At 42.0% G+C, this 24,392-nt stretch overlaps 2 protein-coding genes across 4 annotated transcripts in view; one reads left to right on the forward strand and one right to left on the reverse strand.

Annotated features, from left to right (window-relative positions):
• LOC113017920 (hemicentin-2-like) overlaps positions 1 to 19,493 on the forward strand; it is a 65,642-nt gene extending 46,149 nt beyond the window's left edge. For 2 of the 3 annotated variants that reach the window (XM_080299114.1, XM_080299113.1), the window contains exons 8-10: positions 15,200 to 15,532; positions 15,984 to 16,322; positions 17,459 to 19,493. In XM_080299114.1, coding sequence (XP_080155240.1) covers positions 15,200 to 15,532; positions 15,984 to 16,322; positions 17,459 to 17,598 — 812 coding nt within the window. In that variant the 3' untranslated portion in view covers positions 17,599 to 19,493. The remainder of the gene's footprint in view (positions 1 to 15,199; positions 15,533 to 15,983; positions 16,323 to 17,458) is intronic. The other variant, XM_080299115.1, reaches the window with a different exon arrangement.
• The window catches only part of LOC113018854 (uncharacterized), a 192,201-nt gene that overhangs the window by 70,114 nt on the left and 97,695 nt on the right, over positions 1 to 24,392 (reverse strand). The gene's annotated exons all lie outside the window — the stretch shown is intronic.

Consider the following 24,392-nt stretch of genomic DNA (forward strand, 5'->3'; position numbering starts at 1 on the left):
CATGCCTGTAAAGTCTGGTACTGATCAGACTGGATTTCATGGAGTTATACTAATTTGTTTCTTCATGGCGTGACATCAAAGTTCGCCATGCTGCTGGGGTCACATCCTTTTGCGAAAAGTCACAGTTTTCACTGTAACCCAAGACCAACTCCTTAAGGGTTTTCTGGAGAAATTTGAGGCTGCAGATGTCACCCATCACTATACTGTACCCCAAAGTGTAAAACATGACATTTCCTGTTCCCACTAGGTGGCGCTGTCCTTCATGTCAAATATGGCAGTTGAAATATGTTTAGGGGTGGAGCCTTATCATATGTGTTCACTTTGGTCAAGGTCAGAAAATGTATGACAAAATGAGAGGCAATAAGATTTTCATGGCGAGTCATCGAAATTCGCCATGGCGCCACGGCCTCATAGTATTGTGAAAACTCAAAAGCTCCGCAATTTAACATGGCACAAGGGTGTAGTTGACACTGTCCAAATTTGAAGGTTATGAAATGAAACCCCAAGGAGGAGTTCGCAAAAGTTCGAGGCATGGAAATGGCAAAATTAGAGCCAAAATGTCACCTTCTCTTCCAAATGGCGGACTTCCTGTTGGGTTTGCGTCAATGGGCCCACAGACTTTTTTGTTCGTCTTGGCATGATACACATGTGTGCCAAATTTCATACATGTAGCTCAAACCATGTGGTCGTAGGGCTGCATTTAACAAGGCATAGGTGGCGCTCTAGAGCCATTTCCCAGTGCTCATATGTAAAACCATTAAAATACAAAATTTTTCACCAGACCTGGCATGTGTGCAAAATTTCATGAGTTTTTGAGCATGTTTAGGCCCTCAAAAAGGCCCTTGTTTGGGGTGAATAATAATAATAATAATAATAATAATAATAATAATAATTAAAGCTGCAAGCAGCGTTATGAGGGCCCTCGCACCCCCGGCGCGTCGAGCCACGCCCAACACCTAAAACCAGCACGTCCGATCGATGTCACATTGATGGAATTCATGCATTTAACCACCAGCTAACATTTCAACTCATTCATTCATGATTAGCTAGTCGTTCCACTAGGTGGCACTCTAACCATTATGTACAAATGGCATAACAAACATTTCCGAACTCGAGTCTCATTATGCCTGCGACCTTTGGGTGAGATTGGACATTGTGTTTTTGAGTAACAGCAGATTACTGCGTTTTGGCGAGTGATTGAGAGTCTACGTGCCGCCATAACCACCCCGTTTCCCTGAACGTAAAAAGCTTCGCAATTTAACAACACAAAGGTCTTTGGATTCCACACACTGAAGAATAGTGCAATCTGATGAAATCCCTTGGAGGAGTTCGGCAAAGAACGATGCCTGAAAAGAGGGGAAAATGTTGCCAAAATTGCACATTAATTTTAAAATGGCTGACTTCCTGTTGGATTTGGGATATTGCTCCAAGAGACTTTTTTGTACATCTTGATATCTCCTATAAGCTTACCAGGTTTCAGACTCATACATAAAACACAGAGCAGGGGCTGTGGTTTTGAAATTTTGTAGGGGGCGCTGTGGAGCCATTTTGGGATATTCAATGAAAATGACCACATAACAACAAAGCCTTAACCACATTGGAGGTGTGCGCCAAATTTCAAGACTTTTTAAACTTTCCAAGCCCCTCAAAAGCCACTTCATCTTTCATGGTGAACCGCGTTGCCACCAGGGTGCGGCGTTCAGTTTAAAGTCACAATTTTTGCACTGAAGCATCACAAGGGACTGATGGTGATATTCACCGCTTTTGAGGTGGCCACGATGAACCTGTGAAAATCAGTACAACAAAATTAAAGCCATGACATTTCCTGTTGCCACTAGGTGGCGCTGTCCGTATTCCCGACAATGGGCACATCAATCTGTTCAGGGCGGGTCTGACATCATGCCTGTAAAGTCTGGTACTGATCAGACTGGATTTCATTGAGTTATACTAATTTGTTTCTTCATGGCGTGACATCAAAGTTCGCCATGCTGCTGGGGTCACACCCTTTCACGAAAACTCACAGTTTTCACTGTACCCCAAGACCAACTCCTTAAGGCTTTCCTGGAGAAATATGAGGCTGCAGATGTCACCCATCACTATACTGTACCCCAAAGTGTAAAACATGACATTTCCTGTTCCCACTAGGTGGCGCTGTCCCTGGTGTCAAATATGGCAGTTGAAATATGTTCAGGGGTGGAGCCTTATCATATGTGTTCACTTTGGTCAAGGTCAGAAAATGTATGACAAAATGAGAGGCAATAAGATTTTCATGGCGAGTCATCGAAATTCGCCATGGCGCCACGGCCTCATAGTATTGTGAAAACTCAAAAGCTCCGCAATTTAACATGGCACAAGGGTGTAGTTGACACTGTCCAAATTTGAAGGTTATGAAATGAAACCCCAAGGAGGAGTTCGCAAAAGTTCGAGGCATGGAAATGGCAAAATTAGAGCCAAAATGTCACCTTCTCTTCCAAATGGCGGACTTCCTGTTGGGTTTGCGTCAATGGGCCCACAGACTTTTTTGTTCGTCTTGGCATGATACACATGTGTGCCAAATTTTATACATGTAGCTCAAACGATGTGGTCGTAGGGCTGCATTTAACAAGGCATAGGTGGCGCTCTAGAGCCATTTCCCAGTGCTCATATGTAAAACCATTAAAATACAAAATTTTTCACCAGACCTGGCATGTGTGCAAAATTTCATGAGTTTTTGAGCATGTTTAGGCCCTCAAAAAGGCCCTTGTTTGGGGTGAATAATAATAATAATAATAATAATTAAAGCTGCAAGCAGCGTTATGAGGGCCCTCGCACCCCCAGCGCGTCGAGCCACGCCCAACACCTCAAACCAGCACGTCCGATCGATGTCACATTGATGGAATTCATGCATTTAACCACCAGCTAACATTTCAACTCATTCATTCATGATTAGCTAGTCGTTCCACTAGGTGGCACTCTAACCATTATGTATAAATGGCATAACAAACATTTCCGAACTCGAGTCTCATTATGCCTGCGACCTTTGGGTGAGATTGGACATTGTGTTTTTGAGTAACAGCAGATTACTGCGTTTTGGCGAGTGATTGAGAGTCTACGTGCCGCCATAACCACCCCGTTTCCCTGAACGTAAAAAGCTTCGCAATTTAACAACACAAAGGTCTTTGGATTCCACACACTGAAGAATAGTGCAATCTGATGAAATCCCTTGGAGGAGTTCGGCAAAGAACGATGCCTGAAAAGAGGGGAAAATGTTGCCAAAATTGCACATTAATTTTAAAATGGCTGACTTCCTGTTGGATTTGGGATATTGCTCCAAGAGACTTTTTTGTACATCTTGATATCTCCTATAAGCTTACCAGGTTTCAGACTCATACATAAAACACAGAGCAGGGGCTGTGGTTTTGAAATTTTGTAGGGGGCGCTGTGGAGCCATTTTGGGATATTCAATGAAAATGATCACATGACAACAAAGCCTTCGTCACATTGGAGGTGTGTGCAAACTTTCAAGCCTCTATACACTTGCCAAGACCCTCAAAAGCCACTTCATCTTTCATGGTGAACAGCGTTGCCACCAGGGTGCGCCGTTCAGTTTAAAGTCACAATTTTTGCACTGAAGCATCACGAGGGACTGATGGTGATATTCACCGCTTTTGAGGTGGCCACGATCAACCTGTGAAAATCAGTACAACAAAATGAAAGCCATGACATTTCCTGTTCCCACTAGGTGGCGCTGTCCGTATTTCCGACAATGGGCACATCAATCTGTTCAGGGCGGGTCTGACATCATGCCTGTAAAGTCTGGTACTGATCAGACTGGATTTCATTGAGTTATACTAATTTGTTTCTTCATGGCGTGACATCAAAGTTCGCCATGCTGCTGGGGTCACACCCTTTTGCGAAAACTCACAGTTTTCACTGTAACCCAAGACCAACTCCTTAAGGCTTTCCTGGAGAAATTTGAGGCTGCAGATGTCACCCATCACTATACTGTACCCCAAAGTGTAAAACATGACATTTCCTGTTCCCACTAGGTGGCGCTGTCCTTCATGTCAAATATGGCAGTTGAAATATGTTTAGGGGTGGAGCCTTATCATATGTGTTCACTTTGGTCAAGGTCAGAAAATGTATGACAAAATGAGAGGCAATAAGATTTTCATGGCGAGTCATCGAAATTCGCCATGGCGCCACGGCCTCATAGTATTGTGAAAACTCAAAAGCTCCGCAATTTAACATGGCACAAGGGTGTAGTTGACACTGTCCAAATTTGAAGCTTATGAAATGAAACCCCAAGGAGGAGTTCGCAAAAGTTCGAGGCATGGAAATGGCAAAATTAGAGCCAAAATGTCACCTTCTCTTCCAAATGGCGGACTTCCTGTTGGGTTTGCGTCAATGGGCCCACTGACTTTTTTGTTCGTCTTGGCATGATACACATGTGTGCCAAATTTCATACATGTAGCTCAAACGATGTGGTCGTAGGGCTGCATTTAACAAGGCATAGGTGGCGCTGTAGAGCCATTTCCCAATGCTCATATGTAAAACCATTAAAATACAAAATTTTTCACCAGACCTGGCATGTGTGCAAAATTTCATGAGTTTTTGAGCATGTTTAGGCCCTCAAAAAGGCCCTTGTTTGGGGTGAATAATAATAATAATAATAATAATAATAATAATAATAAGAAACGGAGCAGATACAATAGGGCCTTCGCACTCTCGGTGCTCGGGCCCTAATAATAATTAAAGCTGCAAGCAGCGTTATGAGGGCCCTCGCACCCCCGGCACGTCGAGCCACTGCCAACACCTCAAACCGGCACGTCCGATGTGATGTCACATTGATGGATTTCATGCTTTTAATCACCAGCTAACATTTCATCTTATTCAACCAGGATTATAGTCATGCCACTAGGTGGCGCTCTAACCATTATTGACAAATAGCATAACAAACATTTCCAAGCTCGAGTCTCATCACACCTGCGACCTTTGGGAGAGATTGGACATTGTGTTTTTTAGTGACAGCAGATTACTGCTTTTTGCGAGTGATTGAAACTCTACGTGCCGCCATGACCACCCCGTTTCCCTGAACGGAAAAAGCTTCGCAATTTAACATCACAAAGGTCTTTAGATTCTACACACTGAAGAATGCTTCAATATGATGAAATCCCTTGGAGGAGTTCGTCAAAGTATGAAGCCTGAAAAGAGGGGAAAATGTCGCCAAAATTACACATTAATTTTAAAATGGCTGACTTCCTGTTGGATTTGGGATATTGCTCCAAGAGACTTTTTTGTACATCTTGATATCTCCTATAAGCCTACCAGGTTTCAGATTCATACATAAAACACAGAGCTGGGGCTGTGGTTTTGAAATTTTGTAGGGGGCGCTGTGGAGCCATTTTGGGATATTCAATGAAAATGATCACATGACAACAAAGCCTTCGTCACATTGGAGGTGTGTGCCAAATTTCAAGCCTCTATACACTTGCCAAGACCCTCAAAAGCCACTTCATCTTTCATGGTGAACAGCGTTGCCACCAGGGTGCGCCGTTCAGTTTAAAGTCACAATTTTTGCACTGAAGCATCACGAGGGACTGATGGTGATATTCACCGCTTTTCAGGTGGCCACGATGAACCTGTGAAAATCAGTACAACAAAATGAAAGCCATGACATTTCCTGTTGCCACTAGGTGGCGCTGTCCGTATTTCCGACAATGGGCACATCAATCTGTTCAGGGCGGGTCTGACATCATGCCTGTAAAGTCTGGTACTGATCAGACTGGATTTCATTGAGTTATACTAATTTGTTTCTTCATGGCGTGACATCAAAGTTCGCCATGCTGCTGGGGTCACACCCTTTTGCGAAAACTCACAGTTTTCACTGTAACCCAAGACCAACTCCTTAAGGCTTTCCTGGAGAAATTTGAGGCTGCAGATGTCACCCATCACTATACTGTACCCCAAAGTGTAAAACATGACATTTCCTGTTCCCACTAGGTGGCGCTGTCCTTCATGTCAAATATGGCAGTTGAAATATGTTCAGGGGTGGAGCCTTATCATATGTGTTCACTTTGGTCAAGGTCAGAAAATGTATGACAAAATGAGAGGCAATAAGATTTTCATGGCGAGTCATCGAAATTCGCCATGGCGCCACGGCCTCATAGTATTGTGAAAACTCAAAAGCTCCGCAATTTAACATGGCACAAGGGTGTAGTTGACACTGTCCAAATTTGAAGCTTATGAAATGAAACCCCAAGGAGGAGTTCGCAAAAGTTCGAGGCATGGAAATGGCAAAATTAGAGCCAAAATGTCACCTTCTCTTCCAAATGGCGGACTTCCTGTTGGGTTTGCGTCAATGGGCCCACAGACTTTTTTGTTCGTCTTGGCATGATACACATGTGTGCCAAATTTCATACATGTAGCTCAAACGATGTGGTCGTAGGGCTGCATTTAACAAGGCATAGGTGGCGCTGTAGAGCCATTTCCCAGTGCTCATATGTAAAACCATTAAAATACAAAATTTTTCACCAGACCTGGCATGTGTGCAAAATTTCATGAGTTTTTGAGCATGTTTAGGCCCTCAAAAAGGCCCTTGTTTGGGGTGAATAATAATAATAATAATAATAATAATAATAATAATAATAATAATAATAATAATAATAATAATAATAATAATAATAATAAGAAACGGAGCAGATACAATAGGGCCTTCGCACTCTCAGTGCTCGGGCCCTAATAAGAAACGGAGCAGATACAATAGGGCCTTCGCACTCTCGGTGCTCGGGCCCTAATAATAATAATAAACAGAGCAATTACAATAGGGCCTTCGCACTGTCAGTGCTCGGGCCCTAATAAGAAACGGAGCAGATACAATAGGGCCTTCGCACTCTCGGTGCTCGGGCCCTAATAATAATAATAATAATTAAAGCTGCAAGCAGCGTTATGAGGGCCCTCGCACCCCCGGCACGTCGAGCCACTGCCAACACCTCAAACCGGCACGTCCGATGTGATGTCACATTTATGGATTTCATGCTTTTAATCACCAGCTAACATTTCATCTTATTCAACCAGGATTATAGTCATGCCACTAGGTGGCGCTCTAACCATTATTGACAAATAGCATAACAAACATTTCCAAGCTCGAGTCTCATCACACCTGCGACCTTTGGGAGAGATTGGACATTGTGTTTTTTAGTGACAGCAGATTACTGCTTTTTGCGAGTGATTGAAACTCTACGTGCCGCCATGACCACCCCGTTTCCCTGAACGGAAAAAGCTTCGCAATTTAACATCACAAAGGTCTTTAGATTCTACACACTGAAGAATGCTTCAATATGATGAAATCCCTTGGAGGAGTTCGTCAAAGTATGAGGCCTGAAAAGGGGGGAAAATGTCATCAAAATTACACATTAATTTTAAAATGGCTGACTTCCTGTTGGATTTGGGATATTGCTCCAAGAGACTTTTTTGTACATCTTGATATCTTACACAAGCTTACCAAGTGTCAGACTCATAGATGAAACACAGAGCAGGGGCTGATGTTTTGAAATATTGTAGGGGGCGCTGTGGAGCCATTTTGCGCTATTCAAGGAAAATGGTTACATAACAACAATGCCTTCATCCATTTGGAGGTGTGTGCCAAATTTCAAGCCTCTATAAACTTTCCAAGCCCCTCAAAAGCCACTTCATCTTTCATGATGAACAGCGTTGCCACCAGGGTGCGCCGTTCAGTTTAAAGTCACAATTTTTGCACTGAAGCATCACGAGGGACTGATGGTGATATTCACCGCTTTTGAGGTGGCCACGATCAACCTGTGAAAATCAGTACAACAAAGTTAAAGCCATGACATTTCCTGTTGCCACTAGGTGGCGCTGTCCGTATTTCCGACAATGGGCATATCAATCTGTTCAGGGTGGGTCTGACATCATGCCTGTAAAGTCTGGTACTGATCAGACTGGATTTCATTGAGTTATACTAATTTGTTTCTTCATGGCGTGACATCAAAGTTCGCCATGCCGCTGGTGTCACACCCTTTTGCGAAAAGTCACAGTTTTCACTGTAACCCAAGACCAACTCCTTAAGGCTTTCCTGGAGAAATTTGAGGCTGCAGATGTCACCCATCACAATACTGTACCCCAAAGTGTAAAACATGACATTTCCTGTTCCCACTAGGTGGCGCTGTCCCTGGTGTCAAATATGGCAGTTGAAATATGTTCAGGGGTGGAGCCTTATCATATGTGTTCACTTTGGTCAAGGTCAGAAAATGTATGACAAAATGAGAGGCAATAAGATTTTCATGGCGAGTCATCGAAATTCGCCGTGGCGCCACGGCCTCATGGTATTGTGAAAACTCAAAAGCTCCGCAATTTAACATGGCACAAGGGTGTAGTTGACACTGTCCAAATTTGAAGGTTATGAAATGAAACCCCAAGGAGGAGTTCGCAAAAGTTCGAGGCATGGAAATGGCAAAATTTGAGCCAAAATGTCACCTTCTCTTCCAAATGGCGGACTTCCTGTTGGGTTTGCGTCAATGGGCCCACAGACTTTTTTGTTCGTCTTGGCATGATACATATGTGTGCCAAATTTCATACATGTAGCTCAAACGATGTGGTCGTAGGGCTGCATTTAACAAGGCATAGGTGGCGCTCTAGAGCCATTTCCCAGTGCTCATATGTAAAACCATTAAAATACAAAATTTTTCACCAGACCTGGCATGTGTGCAAAATTTCATGAGTTTTTGAGCATGTTTAGGCCCTCAAAAAGGCCCTTGTTTCGCCTGAATAATAATAATAATTAAAGCTGCAAGCAGCGTTATGAGGGCCCTTGCACCCCCGGCACGTCGAGCCACTGCCAACACCTCAAACCGGCACGTCCGATATGATGTCACATTGATGGATTTCATGCTTTTAATCACCAGCTAACATTTCATCTTATTCAACCAGGATTATAGTCATGCCACTAGGTGGCGCTCTAACCATTATTGACAAATAGCATAACAAACATTTCCAAGCTCGAGTCTCATCACACCTGCGACCTTTGGGAGAGATTGGACATTGTTTTTTTTAGTGACAGCAGATTACTGCTTTTTGCGAGTGATTGAAACTCTACGTGCCGCCATGACCACCCCGTTTCCCTGAACGGAAAAAGCTTCGCAATTTAACATCACAAAGGTCTTTAGATTCTACACACTGAAGAATGCTTCAATATGATGAAATCCCTTGGAGGAGTTCGTCAAAGTATGAGGCCTGAAAAGGGGGGAAAATGTCATCAAAATTACACATTAATTTTAAAATGGCTGACTTCCTGTTGGATTTGGGATATTGCTCCAAGAGACTTTTTTGTACATCTTGATATCTTACACAAGCTTACCAAGTGTCAGACTCATAGATGAAACACAGAGCAGGGGCTGATGTTTTGAAATTTTGTAGGGGGCGCTGTGGAGCCATTTTGGGATATTCAATGAAAATGATCAGATGACAACAAAGCCTTCGTCACATTGGAGGTGTGTGCCAAATTTCAAGCCTCTATAAACTTGCCAAGACCCTCAAAAGCCACTTCATCTTTCATGGTGAACAGCGTTGCCACCAGGGTGCGCCGTTCAGTTTAAAGTCACAATTTTTGCACTGAAGCATCACGAGGGACTGATGGTGATATTCACCGCTTTTGAGGTGGCCACGATGAACCTGTGAAAATCAGTACAACAAAATTAAAGCCATGACATTTCCTGTTGCCACTAGGTGGCGCTGTCCGTATTTCTGACAATGGGCACATCAATCTGTTCAGGGCGAGTCTGACATCATGCCTGTAAAGTCTGGTACTGATCAGGCTGGATTTCATTGAGTTATACTAATTTGTTTCTTCATGGCGTGACATCAAAGTTCGTCATGCCGCTGGGGTCACACCCTTTTGCGAAAAGTCACAGTTTTCACTGTAACCCAAGACCAACTCCTTAAGGCTTTCCTGGAGAAATTTGAGGCTGCAGATGTCACCCATCACTATACTGTACCCCAAAGTGTAAAACATGACATTTCCTGTTCCCACTAGGTGACGCTGTCCTTGATGTCAAATTTGGCAGTTGAAATATGTTCAGGGGTGGAGCCTTATCATATGTGTGCTCTTTGGTCCAGATCGGAACATGTATGACAGAATGAGAGGCAATAAGATTTTCATGGCGAGTCATCGAAATTCGCCATGGCGCCACGGCCTCATAGTATTGTGAAAACTCAAAAGCTCCGCAATTTAACATGGCACAAGGGTGTAGTTGACACTGTCCAAATTTGAAGTTTATAGGACCAAATCCCAAGGAGGAGTTCGTTAAAGTACAAGGCATGGAAACGGTAAAATCAGACCCAAAATGTCACCTTCAATCCAAAATGGCGGACTTCCTGTTGGGTTTAGGACATTGCCATAATAGACTTTTTTGTTCGACTCTGAACGTTATATAGGTGTACCGACTTTCAAACGTGTAGGTCATACCCATACCGGGGGCTCGCGTTTTTCATTTTTCTAGGTGGCGCTACTGAGCTAATTTTCCCTGGCCATGTCTGGGAACATTAAAATACGTAAATTTTCACCAGACCTGACGCGTGTGCAAAATTTCATGAGTTTTCGAGCATGTTTAGGCCCTCAAACGGCCAATTCATTTGCCGGAATAATAATAATAATAATAATAATAATAATAATAATAATAATAATAATTAAAGCTGCAAGCAGCGTTATGAGGGCCCTCGCACCCCCGGCGCGTCGAGCCACGCCCAACACCTAAAACCAGCACCTCCGATCTCATGTCACATTGATGGAATTCATGCATTTAACCACCAGCTAACATTTCAACTCATTCATTCATGATTTGTTAGTCGTTCCACTAGGTGGCGCTCTAACCCTTATGCACAAATGGCATAACAAACATTTCCGAGCTCGAGTCTCATCACGCCTATGAGCTTTGGGAGAGATTGGACATTGTGTTTTTGAGTGACAGCAGATTACTGCTTTTTGGCGAGTGATTCAAACTCTAAGTGCCACCATAACCACCCCGTTTCACTGAACGTAAAAAGCTTCGCAATTTAACATCACAAAGGTCTTTAGATTCCACACACTGGAGATTGGTTCAATATGATGAAATCCCTTGGAGGAGTTCGTCAAAGAACGGTGCCTGGAAAGAGGGGAAAATGTTGCCAAAATTGCACATTAATTTTAAAATGGCTGACTTCCTGTTGGATTTTGGATATTGCTCCAAGAGACTTTTTTGTACATCTTGATATCTCCTATAAGCTTACCAGGTTTCAGACTCATACATAAAACACAGAGCTGGGGCTGTGGTTTTGAAATTTTGTAGGGGGCGCTGTGGAGCCATTTCGCGCTATTCAATAAAAATGATCACATGACAACAAAGCCTTCATCCATTTGGAGGGGTGTGCTAAATTTAAAGCCTCTATATACTATCCAAGCCCCTCAAAAGCCACTTCATCTTTCATGGTGGACCGCGTTGCCACCAGGGTGCGCCGTTCAGTTTAAAGTCACAATTTTTGCACTGAAGCATCACGAGGGACTGATGTTGATAGTCACCGCTTTTGAGGTGGCCACGATGAACCTGTGAAAATCAGTACAACAAAATTAAAGCCATGACATTTCCTGTTGCCACTAGGTGGCGCTGTACGTATTCCCGACAATGGGCACATCAATCTGTTCAGGGCGGGTCTGACATCATGCCTGTAAAGTCTGGTACTGAACAGACTGGATTTCATTGAGTTATACTAATTTGTTTCTTCATGGCGTGACATCAAAGTTCGCCATGCTGCTGGGGTCACACCCTTTTGCGAAAACTCACAGTTTTCACTGTAACCCAAGACCAACTCCTTAAGGCTTTCCTGGAGAAATTTGAGGCTGCAGATGTCACCCATCACAATACTGTACCCCAAAGTGTAAAACATGACATTTCCTGTTCCCACTAGGTGGCGCTGTCCCTGGTGTCAAATATGGCAGTTGAAATATATTCAGGGGTGGAGCCTTATCATATGTGTTCACTTTGGTCAAGGTCAGAAAATGTATGACAAAATGAGAGGCAATAAGATTTTCATGGCGAGTCATCGAAATTCGCCATGGCGCCACGGCCTCATAGTATTGTGAAAACTCAAAAGCTCCGCAATTTAACATGGCACAAGGGTGTAGTTGACACTGTCCAAATTTGAAGGTTATGACATGAAACCCCAAGGAGGAGTTCGCAAAAGTTCGAGGCATGGAAATGGCAAAATTAGAGCCAAAATGTCACCTTCTCTTCCAAATGGCGGACTTCCTGTTGGGTTTGCGTCAATGGGCCCACAGACTTTTTTGTTCGTCTTGGCATGATACACATGTGTGCCAAATTTCATACATGTAGCTCAAACCATGTGGTCGTAGGGCTGCATTTAACAAGGCATAGGTGGCGCTGTAGAGCCATTTCCCAGTGCTCATATGTAAAACCATTAAAATACAAAATTTTTCACCAGACCTGGCATGTGTGCAAAATTTCATGAGTTTTTGAGCATGTTTAGGCCCTCAAAAAGGCCCTTGTTTGGGGTGAATAATAATAATAATAATAATTAAAGCTGCAAGCAGCGTTATGAGGGCCCTCGCACCCCCGGCGCGTCGAGCCACGCCCAACACCTAAAACCAGCACCTCCGATCTAATGTCACATTGATGGAATTCATGCATTTAACCACCAGCTAAAAATTCATCTCATTCAATCATGATTATAGTTGTCCCACTAGGTGGAGCTCTAACCATTACTGACAAATGGCATAACAAACATTTCCTAGCTCGAGTCTCATCACGCCTGTGACCTTTGGGAGAGATTGAACATTGTGTTTTTGAGTGACAGCAGATTACTGCTTTTTGGCGAGTGATTCAAACTCTAAGTGCCACCATAACCACCCCGTTTCACTGAACGTAAAAAGCTTCGCAATTTAACATCACAAAGGTCTTTAGATTCCACACACTGGAGATTGGTTCAATATGATGAAATCCCTTGGAGGAGTTCGTCAAAGAACGGTGCCTGGAAAGAGGGGAAAATGTTGCCAAAATTACACATTAATATTAAAATGGCTGACTTCCTGTTGGATTTGGGATATTGCACCAAGAGACTTTTTTGTACATCTTGATATCTCCTATAAGCTTACCAGGTTTCAGAATCATACATAGAACACAGAGCAGGGGCTGTGGTTTTGAAATTTTGTAGGGGGCGCTGTGGAGCAATTTCGCACTATTCAATGAAAATGATCACATGCCAACAAAGCCTTCATCCATTTGGAGGTGTGTGCCAAATTTCAAGCCTCTATAAACTTGCCAAGACCCTCAAAAGCCACTTCATCTTTCATGTTGAACAGCGTTGCCACCAGGGTGCGCCGTTCAGTTTAAACTCACAATTTTTGCACTGAAGCATCACGAGGGACTGATGGTGATATTCACCGCTTTTGAGGTGGCCAAGATGAACCTGTGAAAATCAGTACAACAAAATTAAAGCCATGACATTTCCTGTTGCCACTAGGTGGCGCTGTCCGTATTTCCGACAATGGGCACATCAATCTGTTCAGGGCGGGTCTGACATCATGCCTGTAAAGTCTGGTACTGATCAGACTGGATTTCATTGAGTTATACTAATTTGTTTCTTCATGGCGTGACATCAAAGTTCGCCATGCTGCTGGGGTCACACCCTTTCGCGAAAACTCACAGTTTTCACTGTAACCCAAGACCAACTCCTTAAGGCTTTCCTGGAGAAATTTGAGGCTGCAGATGTCACCCTTCACTATACTGTACCCCAAAGTGTAAAACATGACATTTCCTGTTCCCACTAGGTGGCGCTGTCCTTGATGTCAAATATGGCAGTTGAAATATGTTCAGGGGTGGAGCCTTATCATATGTGTGCTCTTTGGTCCAGATCAGAACATGTATGACAGAATGAGAGGCAATAAGATTTTCATGGCGAGTCATCGAAATTCGCCGTGGCGCCACGGCCTCATGGTATTGTGAAAACTCAAAAGCTCCGCAATTTAACATGTCATAAGGGTGTAGTTGGCACTGACCAAATATGAAGGTTATGAAATCAAACCCCAAGGAGGAGTTCGTTAAAGTTCGAGGCATGGAAACGGTAAAATCAGAGCCAAAATGTCACCTTCAATCCAAAATGGCGGACTTCCTGTTGGGTTTAGGACATTGCCATAATAGACTTTTTTGTTCGACTCTGAACGTTATATAGGTGTACCGACTTTCAAACATGTAGGTCATACCCATATCGGGGGCTCGCATTTTTCATTTTTCTAGGTGGCGCTACTGAGCTAATTTTCCCTGGCCATGTCTGAGAACATTAAAATACGTAAATTTTCACCAGACTTGACGCGTGTGCAAAATTTCATGAGTTTTCGAGCATGTTTAGGCCCTCAAACGGCCAATTCATTTGCCGAAATAATAATAATAATAATAATAATAATAAACAGAGCAATTACAATAGGGCCTTCGCACTGTCAGTGCTCGGGCCCTAATAATAATAATAATAATAAGAAACGGAGCAGATACAATAGGGCCTTCGCACTCTCGGTGCTCGGGCCCTAATAATAATAATAAACAGAGCAATTACAATAGGGCCTTCGCACTGTCAGTGCTCGGGCCCTAATAATAATAATAATAATAATAATAAGAAACGGAGCAGATACAATAGGGCCTTCGCACTCTCGGTGCTCGGGCCCTAATAAGAAACGGAGCAGATACAATAGGGCCTTCGCACTCTCGGTGCTCGGGCCCTAATGATTCATATTTGTGGCTGTAATGTGACACAATGTGGAAAAGCTCAAGGGGGCCGAATACTTTTGCAAGCCACTGTATATATACACACACACACATATCCGCGACCTCCTGAGCACACTGTCGGTTTGGGTCATCTTCTTGATGTACTGACATTCACTAGTCCCCAGCCTCCTTGCTTCCATTTAGCATACAGTCTCAGAGTGCTGGAATTCAGGTGAAACCCTCCATGCATGGTCCAGAGCTTCCTTGTCCTACTGTCAGTTGCTTCTATCTCCTTCTTTGGCCAGCAGGGTACCTGATCATGGGCAGGGCGTAGGTGTTGATAGGCCAGATCTCATTCTTAATATCTGTCTATGTTTAACATGAGGCTAAAATTCCCTCTCAGTGGGTCACTGGTGACCTTTAACCTCTCTGCTCTGTGTTGCTTCCTCTTTCAGACCAGAAAATCATCACAGCTCAGTCTGGAGAGGACGTCACTCTAACATGTCGAGCTCCAAATAAAAATATCAAATTTGTACATTGGAGGAGAGCTGACCTGGTGTCAGAATATGTCCTTGTGTACCGAGATGAGCGAGTTTTTACAGATTACCAGCATCCATCTTTTAAGAACCGGGTTGATCTGAAGGACAGACAGATGAAGGATGGAGACGTGTCTTTGATTCTAAAACTTGTGACAAGTGTTGATGATGGAACATACAAGTGTCGAGTGTTCATGGAAGAAACTCGCTCATGGAAACACAGCATCATCCACCTTCGTGTTGCTCCTCCAGGTGAGTGAGTAGAGTTGAGTGTGTGTGATCAGAGGTGAAGCTGCTTCCTGGTTGTTGATGTTTGTTTATTGTATGGATGAGCTGGTGGATGTCAGAGGTAGACAGATGTTTCTCCAGCTGTTGTCTTTGTGGCTGGTAGTCTAGAGTTGTAGAGCAGCATTGTTTGGTTAGAGCAGAAACAAAGACATTTATGAATCCGTCTCTTCTTCTCTTGCTCTCTAACTCGTCTGTAAACATGTGTGGGGAAACTCAATGTTAAAGCCTACAGCTGGAGGGGGAGGGGAGGGGTGAAGCTGGTGGTTGTGAGTCTGTGAAAGTGAATCCTGCCGGTGCCATAGCTGCTGAAAACGTACTTAGTGCTCTGTAGTTCCTTACCGAAACGTCTTCTATAGACGAACATCTATAGTCTCCGAACTTTAACCTCTCTGCTCTGTGTTGTTTCCTCTTTCAGACCAGAAAACCATCACAGCTGAGTCTGGACAGGACGTCACTCTGACATGTCGAGCTCCAAACAACAACAAAGTTGTAAAGTGGAGCAGAGCTGACCTGAAGACAGAATATGTACTTTTGTACCAAGATGATCACTTTGTTACAGACAACCAGCATCCATCTTTTAAGAACCGGGTGGGTCTGCAGGACAGACAGATGAAGGATGGAGACGTGTCTTTGATTCTGAAGGATGTGACGATTAATGATGCTGGAACATACGAGTGTGGTGTCTTCATGAGAGGAACAAACCACAAGGATAGTAAAACCATCAGTAGAGTCACACTGAGTGTTGCTCCTCCAGGTGAGTGTTTGTAAAGATGTTGTTGATGAGACTTTGTAGAAAGCAGCTGGTCTGAGTGATGTGATCAGAGTGCAGCAGATTCATGTTTAACCTATAATTTAAAAATAAGATACAAATGATCTGACCAAAACTGTTTACGCCATAAAGCTGCCATTTGAAAAAAAAATACAAAATAAGCACCAAACCAGTAAAAACATTTTATATTTTTGGATGAAAACAGTACTTGTGTTATTTTATTTTCATTAAATTTTTTATTTAATTTTTTTTTTGCTTTGTGAAACTCCATCTTCGGTCTTTTTCCCTTCTGGTTAAGTCAAATGAGTGAAATTCATAAATACATAAACCCTCAAACAAATGGAATTTTAAGTTATCATTTTTGTTACTTTGAAAAAACAAATGTGATTCTTAATAATTAGCATGGTTGCGTAGTATTTAGCATTTGCCTCACAGCAAGAAGGTCCTGGGTTCAATTCCACCATCAGGCTCTTTCTGTGTGTAGTTGCATGTCCTCCCCATGTTTGTGTGGGTTCTCTCCTCACTTCCTCCCACAGTCCAAAGACATTTAGTTAGTGGGGTTAGGTTAACTGGTCGTTCTAAATTGCCTGTGAGTGTCAGGGTGTACCCTTCCTCTCACCCTGCAGTAGCTGAACAAGGCTTCAGCCGTCCTTTGACCCTGTATAACCTGGCTAGGTTTTCTTTTATTGCAGCAATTTTTAGCAGTTTTGTTCAGATCATATGCATCTTTTTTTAAAAGGAAGCTCAGAGCTCAGAAATCCCCATATTGATAATAATAATAATAATAATAATAATAATAATAATAATAATAATAATAATAATAATGATGGATTGGATTTATATAGCGCTTTTCAAGGCACCCAAAGCACTTTACAATGCCACTATTCATTCACTCTCACATTCACACACTGGTGGAGGCAGCTACGGTTGTAGCCACAGCTGCCCTGGGGCAGACTGACTGACTATGTAAGATTTTACACAATATTCACATTTTGACCAACTTACATTTTACTTAATCATTAGATCAGACATAAGCATTCGAAGAGGAAATGGATTCTGTTCTGTTCTTCACTCATCACCTACCTGAAAGCTGACACCTCACACCTGTTTCTCACCTGCAGGTCAAACAGGAGGAGACAAACAGGATGGACCTGTTGGACTGATCGTTGGTCTGAGTGTTTCTTCTGTGCTTCTTCTTGCTGCTGTTGTTGGTTTTCTGATCTACAGAAGACATACACGACAGAACCGAGATTTTAACTAGCATCCTGATGAGCAGCAGCAGTTTTGAAATGTCTCAGAGCTTCTGTCATGTCGATGCATAAACATGAAGAAAGAGGTATTAAAAGAGGTTTAAAAGAGAGGTCTTAAAGGTAGGAAACATTAAGGCAGAAAAGCAGCAAAACCACACTGAAGAAACTTAAACACTAGAGATCTACAGAAAATATAAACGGTCTCCAGGTTCAAATGAGCGTCATGCTGATCAAGAGATTACACAACCTCTTCGGACATAAGATCATCTTATCCTGAACATCCAGAGTCTGATGTTATTTCTCTGGTGACCATCATGTTCAGACTCAGACCAACTGTGTCTGTGCTGTCTGTCAGTGACTCTGAACTACAATTTATTCATCTTCAGGCTGTTCATTAGATAAAACTGTGTTACAAACATGAATGAATTTATGTGCTATAATCTCAGAATCAACTATAGTTTTTTTGTATTTTAGCTTCAGGATCAGCACTTTACAGTTTAATTACAGACACTGACATAAAGTGTGTGATGGTGCATAGATAAGGTCTGGTGGATTATAGATGATCAATAACTAATCTGATAGTTTTAAGGAATTGATCAGCTGAAACAGAACTGTTGCCTGAATTGTGGGTGTTTAAACCCGTATGGAAAAGAAATAGAAAGGAAACTTATAAAAGACTTGCATAAGATTGTCATGGTCCTGGGTCCTGGGTCGAGCGACCCAGTGTTTGAGTTTTATGTATCTTTTGTATTCATTTGTGCCTAGCGTAGTTCACCTAGTTAATTTCTAGATTGCCGTTTAGTCTTGTTCCTTAGTTGTTTATGTCATCTCCCCCTGTACTAAGTCTCCCTGGTTCATGTGTCATGTCTGCATGGTTATATTTAGTTCTTGTCATGTCTAATCTCCATGTTTCCTGTTTTACTTTGGAAGTCTGCATTCAATGTCAGTGTATTTAGTTTCGCCTCTCCTGTCCTGTCGTTAGATTTATGTGTGTCAGCTGTGTTCCCATGTGTGGCCACTTCCCCTGATCATCCCTCATGTGTATTTAGTCTCTGTGTTTCATACAGTCTGTGTCGCGTCGTCTGTGTTCCCACCCTCCATGTTGTCACAGCCAGTCCTTTGTAGTCACAGTTATGGTTTCCTGTGTCTTTTTAGTTTATCCTGGTATCACTTTCCCAGTTTAGTTATAGTTTAGTTTTGCCTTGTTTGCAGCCACAATAAAGGCTCGCTTTTCGTTCGAACTCAGTTTCGTGTCCTCGCCTGTGTCTGCACCTGAGTCCTCCACACGGTCTGCCACAGCGGACCGTGACAAAGATGTGGCCTACTTCATATAGTGAATCATATAAGGCTTACATGATTTACTCATGAAAGTGGCCACTTTCTCATTACTTTCATATATTGTTTTAGTAAGTATTCAAAACATACAAGTTTCACACAAGACAGATACAAACTTTATAAGAGTTATATATATCTTTTCCGTATGGGTAGGTTCACGCATATACACAGGTAGTTTTGAAACTGGAGATTTTCCGTTTTTGGTTTTTTTGGGTTTTTTTTAATCCCGTCTACACGTACAGTTTTGGAAAAATATCTATGTCCACATGTAAACACTAAAAACTGAGTTTTTTGAAAATCTCCACCCTGGCAGGAGATCTTAAAAATCTCCGCTTTCACTGATCCTTTCAATTGTGTAATTTTAAAATTACACAAAAATTTTAAAAATGGATGTTTCTTTCTGTTAATTTTCCTTCCCACTGTCACCAAAGTGCTTGCTCATAGGGGGTCATATGATTGTTGGGTTTTTGTCTGTATCTATTAAAGTACGATCTACTGTACAACATAAAACGCCTTGAGGCAACTGTTGTTGTGATTTGGTGCTGTATAAATAAAATTGAATTGAACTGAATAGAAACCAGACTGTTCTGTTCTATTAAGGCAGAGGGCTGTACCACTTGGCTTCCTACAGATCATCATGAGGAGATTGTGAACAACAGTGAAATGTGGAAAAGCTGGAAAGTGATCCTGCAGTAACATTGAGGACGGCTACAGGGGTGTACGAGGTGCTCAACAGATTTGGCTCAATACAGGAGCAAGCTTGCAAAATAATGTACATAATCTGGCAGATAAAGGTTAAGAGAGACAAACCGCCAAAGGGAGACCTGTGTGCTCTTGTGGAATTATCAGATAATGTCTTTTGTACAGTTGACATTGTTTTGTCTGTCTGAAGAATGCATTTCACCATGTATAAGTAAGTAAAGTAAGTAAGTAAACTTTATTTATTAAGCGCTTTTCACAGACAGACAATCACAAAGCACTGTACACAAATATTAAAATATTAAAATAAACAATAAAATCAGTAGACATTATATACAGTGTAAAAGATCACATATAAATAATGTAAAAAAAATATAAAAAATGTAGATCAACAGAAGGCTTGTTTGAACAGAAAAGTTTTTAACTGTTTTTTAAAAGAATCCACAGAGTCAAGCAAACATAATTGTAGTGGTAAACTGTTCCACAGCCTTGGTGCAACAGACTGAAAGGCTCTGTCCCCTTTTGTCTTCAGTAGTGTATGGGGAACAACTAAGAGACTCTGAGTCTGCGAGCGGAGATGACGAGCAGCAGTGTATTTTATAAGAAGCTTGGATAAATAATCTGGGGCCATTTAGTGTCCTGTATGTTAAAACAAGAATTTTAAAGCTAATTCTAAACTCTATTGGGAGCCAATGTAAAGAATATAAGATGGGAGTGATGTGAACACGCTTGGTAGAGCGAGTTAGTAGTCTGGCTGCTGCGTTTTGTATTGTCTGGAGGCGAGAGAGAGATGATTTATCCAAGCTAGTAAACAGGGAATTACAGTAATCTAAGCGTGATGACACAAATGCATGAATGAGTTTTTCCAGTTCAGCTGAGGAAACCATATATCGCAGTTTAGATATGTTTCTTAAATGATAGAAACAGGAACGAGACAAAGATTTTACATGAGAGTCAAGGCCCAGAGAAGAGTCAAATATTACTCCAAGATTTTGAATATTTGACTTGACAGATGGACAGAAAGAGGCAAGAACCTGACTGCTTTTAGAATGTAGCTTAGGAGGAGCTATGATCATGGTCTCGGTCTTGTTAGTATTTAGAACAAGGTAGTTGCTTGAAAGCCAATCAGAAACCTGGGTTAAGCACTGGACTAGGGTGGACAGCCTATCCAGCTGATGAGGCTTAAAGGACATATGGAGCTGAATGTCATCAGCATAAAAATGATAAGACAGGTCGCTAAAAGATTGAATGATACCAGCTAAAGGAAGCATGTAAAAAGAAAATAGTAATGGACCTAAAACTGAACCCTGTGGGACACCACAGGTCAGGGCAGCAATGTCAGAGGTGAACCTGTCAGCCCTAACAGAAAAGGTCCTGTCTGATAAATATGAAGAAAACCAGTCTAGGGCAGAGCCAGATATACCAGCCAAAACCTTGAGCCTGTTAAGTAGGATTTTGTGGTCGATGGTGTCAAAAGCTGCACTAAGATCAAGCAAAATGATCACAGAACAATTCCCTGCATCAGATGCCATTAATAGATCATTATAGACTCTTAAGAGAGCGGTCTCTGTAGAGTGCTGCTTTTGAAAGCCAGACTGAAAAGGGTCAAGAATGTGTAATTTACATAATAGAGACCTGAACTGATTTTCAACAATTTTTTCAAGTAATTTACTTACAAATGGCAATTTTGAAATAGGTCGGTAATTACTAGCAGAGCTAGGATCAAGATTCTGTTTTTTTAACAGAGGAGTTACCTCAGCATGTTTAAAATAAGATGGAACACCACCTTGCCTCAGTGAACTGTTGATGATGGATAGTAATGTGGGACCAATGCTGGTGATAGACCCGGACAGGACAGAGTGAGGTAATATATCTACAGAGCATGATGAGGATTTCATTTTACCTAAAACTATAATTACCGTAATTGTCGGGCTATAAGCCGCTACTTTTTCCACAAGCTTTGAACCCTGCGGCTTTTAGTCAGGTGCGGCTTTTCTATGGATTGTCCCTGATTTTTATCATATCGTAAGACGATTTGTTTTGTTTGTTCCGCTGTTGTACGGCACTACTTGCCTGGCGGAAGGGCATGTGATCAGACACACAGTATCGGTGTTCAAGAGTGGTATGTTGGTCACATGTCCATCCGCCAGGCAACATAGTGCCGCACAAGTAGCACGAAAAACAAACTTGAAAAGTAGCGCTACACGTTCAGCGGGAGTCGTGGATGGTGTGCGGCAATAAACTTGCAAAAAGCAAGTTATGCTCAACTCCACCGGTGGAATCTGACAGCGTGGAAAAGTGTGAAAACATCCATCCATCCACCTGAGCCTAAAAGGTAGTCTGAATCTATTTTTCTGGTGTGCTGTAGGTTATTGTTATGTACTACATTTGTTACTCGTTTATGAAGCACAGTACATGTTTCGTACTTGTAATTACCGCTACTTGTACATATACCTAAAAAGTTGTGCAAATATGTACCCATAACTTGTTTTTCAAAATATTAATAAAAGGGGTGTGTCTCCAAACAGCCATCTCTTTCCTGACAATTCGCTTTGTGCATATTCTCTTACATATGATAAGTCAACATTGAAACACCTGCGGCTTTTAGTCAGGTGCGGCTAATGTATGTACAAAACAGGATTTTCCCCTGATTTTAGCTTGTGCGGCTAATATTCAGGTGCGCTTTGTAGTCTGGGAAATACGGTAAGTCATTTAGTGTGATTGGAGAAAAAGAGGTAAGTGATCCAAGACAGCAAGGAGTATTTTCATAAGGGGAGGCACTTGAGGAAATTTTGGATTTCAAGTCCATCACCTTATTTACAAAGTAATTAAGGAAAGTATTGCAATCTTAATCAGAAAGCAACAGAGCATGCTGGGTTGGAGGAGAAACAATACTGTTGATGGTATCAAATAGAATTCTTGAATTATTTTTATGACGATTTATAAGATTATTGAAGTAAGAGGATCTGGCCTCTTTGACTGATTCATTATATAGGTAAAGTAGTTCTTTAAAGTGCTCACGATGGACAGTCAGACCGGTGGACTTCCACAGACGCTCTGCTTTTCGATAGGAGCGTCGAAGACCACGAGTCTAATTATTTAACCATGGTGTGCGGGAACTAACAGAGCAATAACTGGTTTTGAAAGGAGCAACCTGATTTAGAATGGTAAGACAGTGTTCATTAAAAGAATTAGTTAGAAGCTCAACCTCGTTAGAGGAACTTTTAAAATTAAAAAGAGAGGAGAACTCAGAAATTATAGAGTCGTCAATAAAGCGCATTTAAGATAAATGATGAGTACAATGATTGCTAATACATTCACTAACTATATTCTGTTGCAGCAAAGTGATGTGGGTGACATGGCTGAAAACTGTCACGTGGTTAACTGAATTGTGTGTAACCTCCTTTATCAATTAAAGAGTGAGGCGGACATGCAGGAATTGGAGTTGCTTGGACAGGCGAGTGGCAACACTGCCCTCCTTGATGCTCCCCTTGCAAGTGAAACATACACTGGTGTCTGTGTGGTTGCTTTCAGTAACAGTTTCTGTTTACCAGTAGGGTTGACTTAAACCCAACAGAAAGCAGTCTCACGTATTTGTTTAATATGTGCATTGAAGGACATATCCTGGTCAAAAATGACTCCAAGGTTCCTCACAGTGTTACTTTCTAGTCCCTGTCAGTACTCTTGCTGCACCCTTTTGGTCAGATAGAAGAAGTGGTATCCAGAAGTTCTACCAGTGGCTGGACGAAGCTGGACTGAAAGGGAGGCACTAATCATGGCAGGGCAGGAAAAAGCTCTGAGCACAAGATCCACAGAAGCTGGGGTCTATTTCCCTTTTCTCACCTCTGCGGAGGGTCTTTCCTTCAAGCTTGGGTCCTCTACCAGAGGCCTGAGAGCTTGAGGGTCATGTGAAGTATATTAACTCTTAGAAATTTCTGATGTTGTTCCTGGGAGCCCCCTAGCTTGGGAGTCACCACACCTATTGCTCCAATTATCTTGAGTGATTTCCAGTGCACATGCACGAGAAAGGAGGGACCACAAATTACAGAAATGACAATGACAGTTACTTGTATCCATGATGTATTACTGTACGGTCTTTACCGGGTCTTTACCTTACAATATAAAGCGCCTTGAGGTGATTCTTGTTGTGATTTGGCGCTGTATAAATAAAATAATTAAATTGTATTGTCAGTAATGTTGCACATTTGGATTAAAAGGAATTGAAACCTGTGTGGCTTTGTGAGTTTATCTTTAATGTATCTGCAAATCTATAGACATAGTACATCGTTACACATTTATACAGTCTCACACAGCTCTTGTCAGGCACAATGCATTATAGTTAGTTTTGTTAAACTTAAACGGTAATACTCCTTACACTAACATAAGTAAAATAAACATAAACAAAAGATAGTGTGATACCCAGTCTTCATCCACTGAGATTACAGCCGATACAGGTATAGATCAAACGACAATGCCACGAGTTTTCAACTCATACTGGCGAATTAGCTCTAGCTGCTAATTGTTAGCTTCATGGTTATTGCTACCAATGAATATATACTAATGACACATAAAGGGGGTTAACGGACAACTTTCCTACATTCTCTGTAACCCCGTTGACTTATCTTTAAACACAGCTCAAGTATTTACTTTCTTGTATCTGCTTACCTGCAAATGTATAGACATAGAACATTGTTACACCTTTATACATAGTCTCACACAGCTCTTGTTAGGCACTGCATTATGGTTAGTGGCCGGGCTTGTTTACTACTGT

The sequence above is a fragment of the Astatotilapia calliptera genome, chromosome 3 (assembly GCF_964374335.1).
Source record: "Astatotilapia calliptera chromosome 3, fAstCal68.1, whole genome shotgun sequence".
In the NCBI taxonomy this organism is placed as follows: domain Eukaryota; kingdom Metazoa; phylum Chordata; class Actinopteri; order Cichliformes; family Cichlidae; genus Astatotilapia; species Astatotilapia calliptera.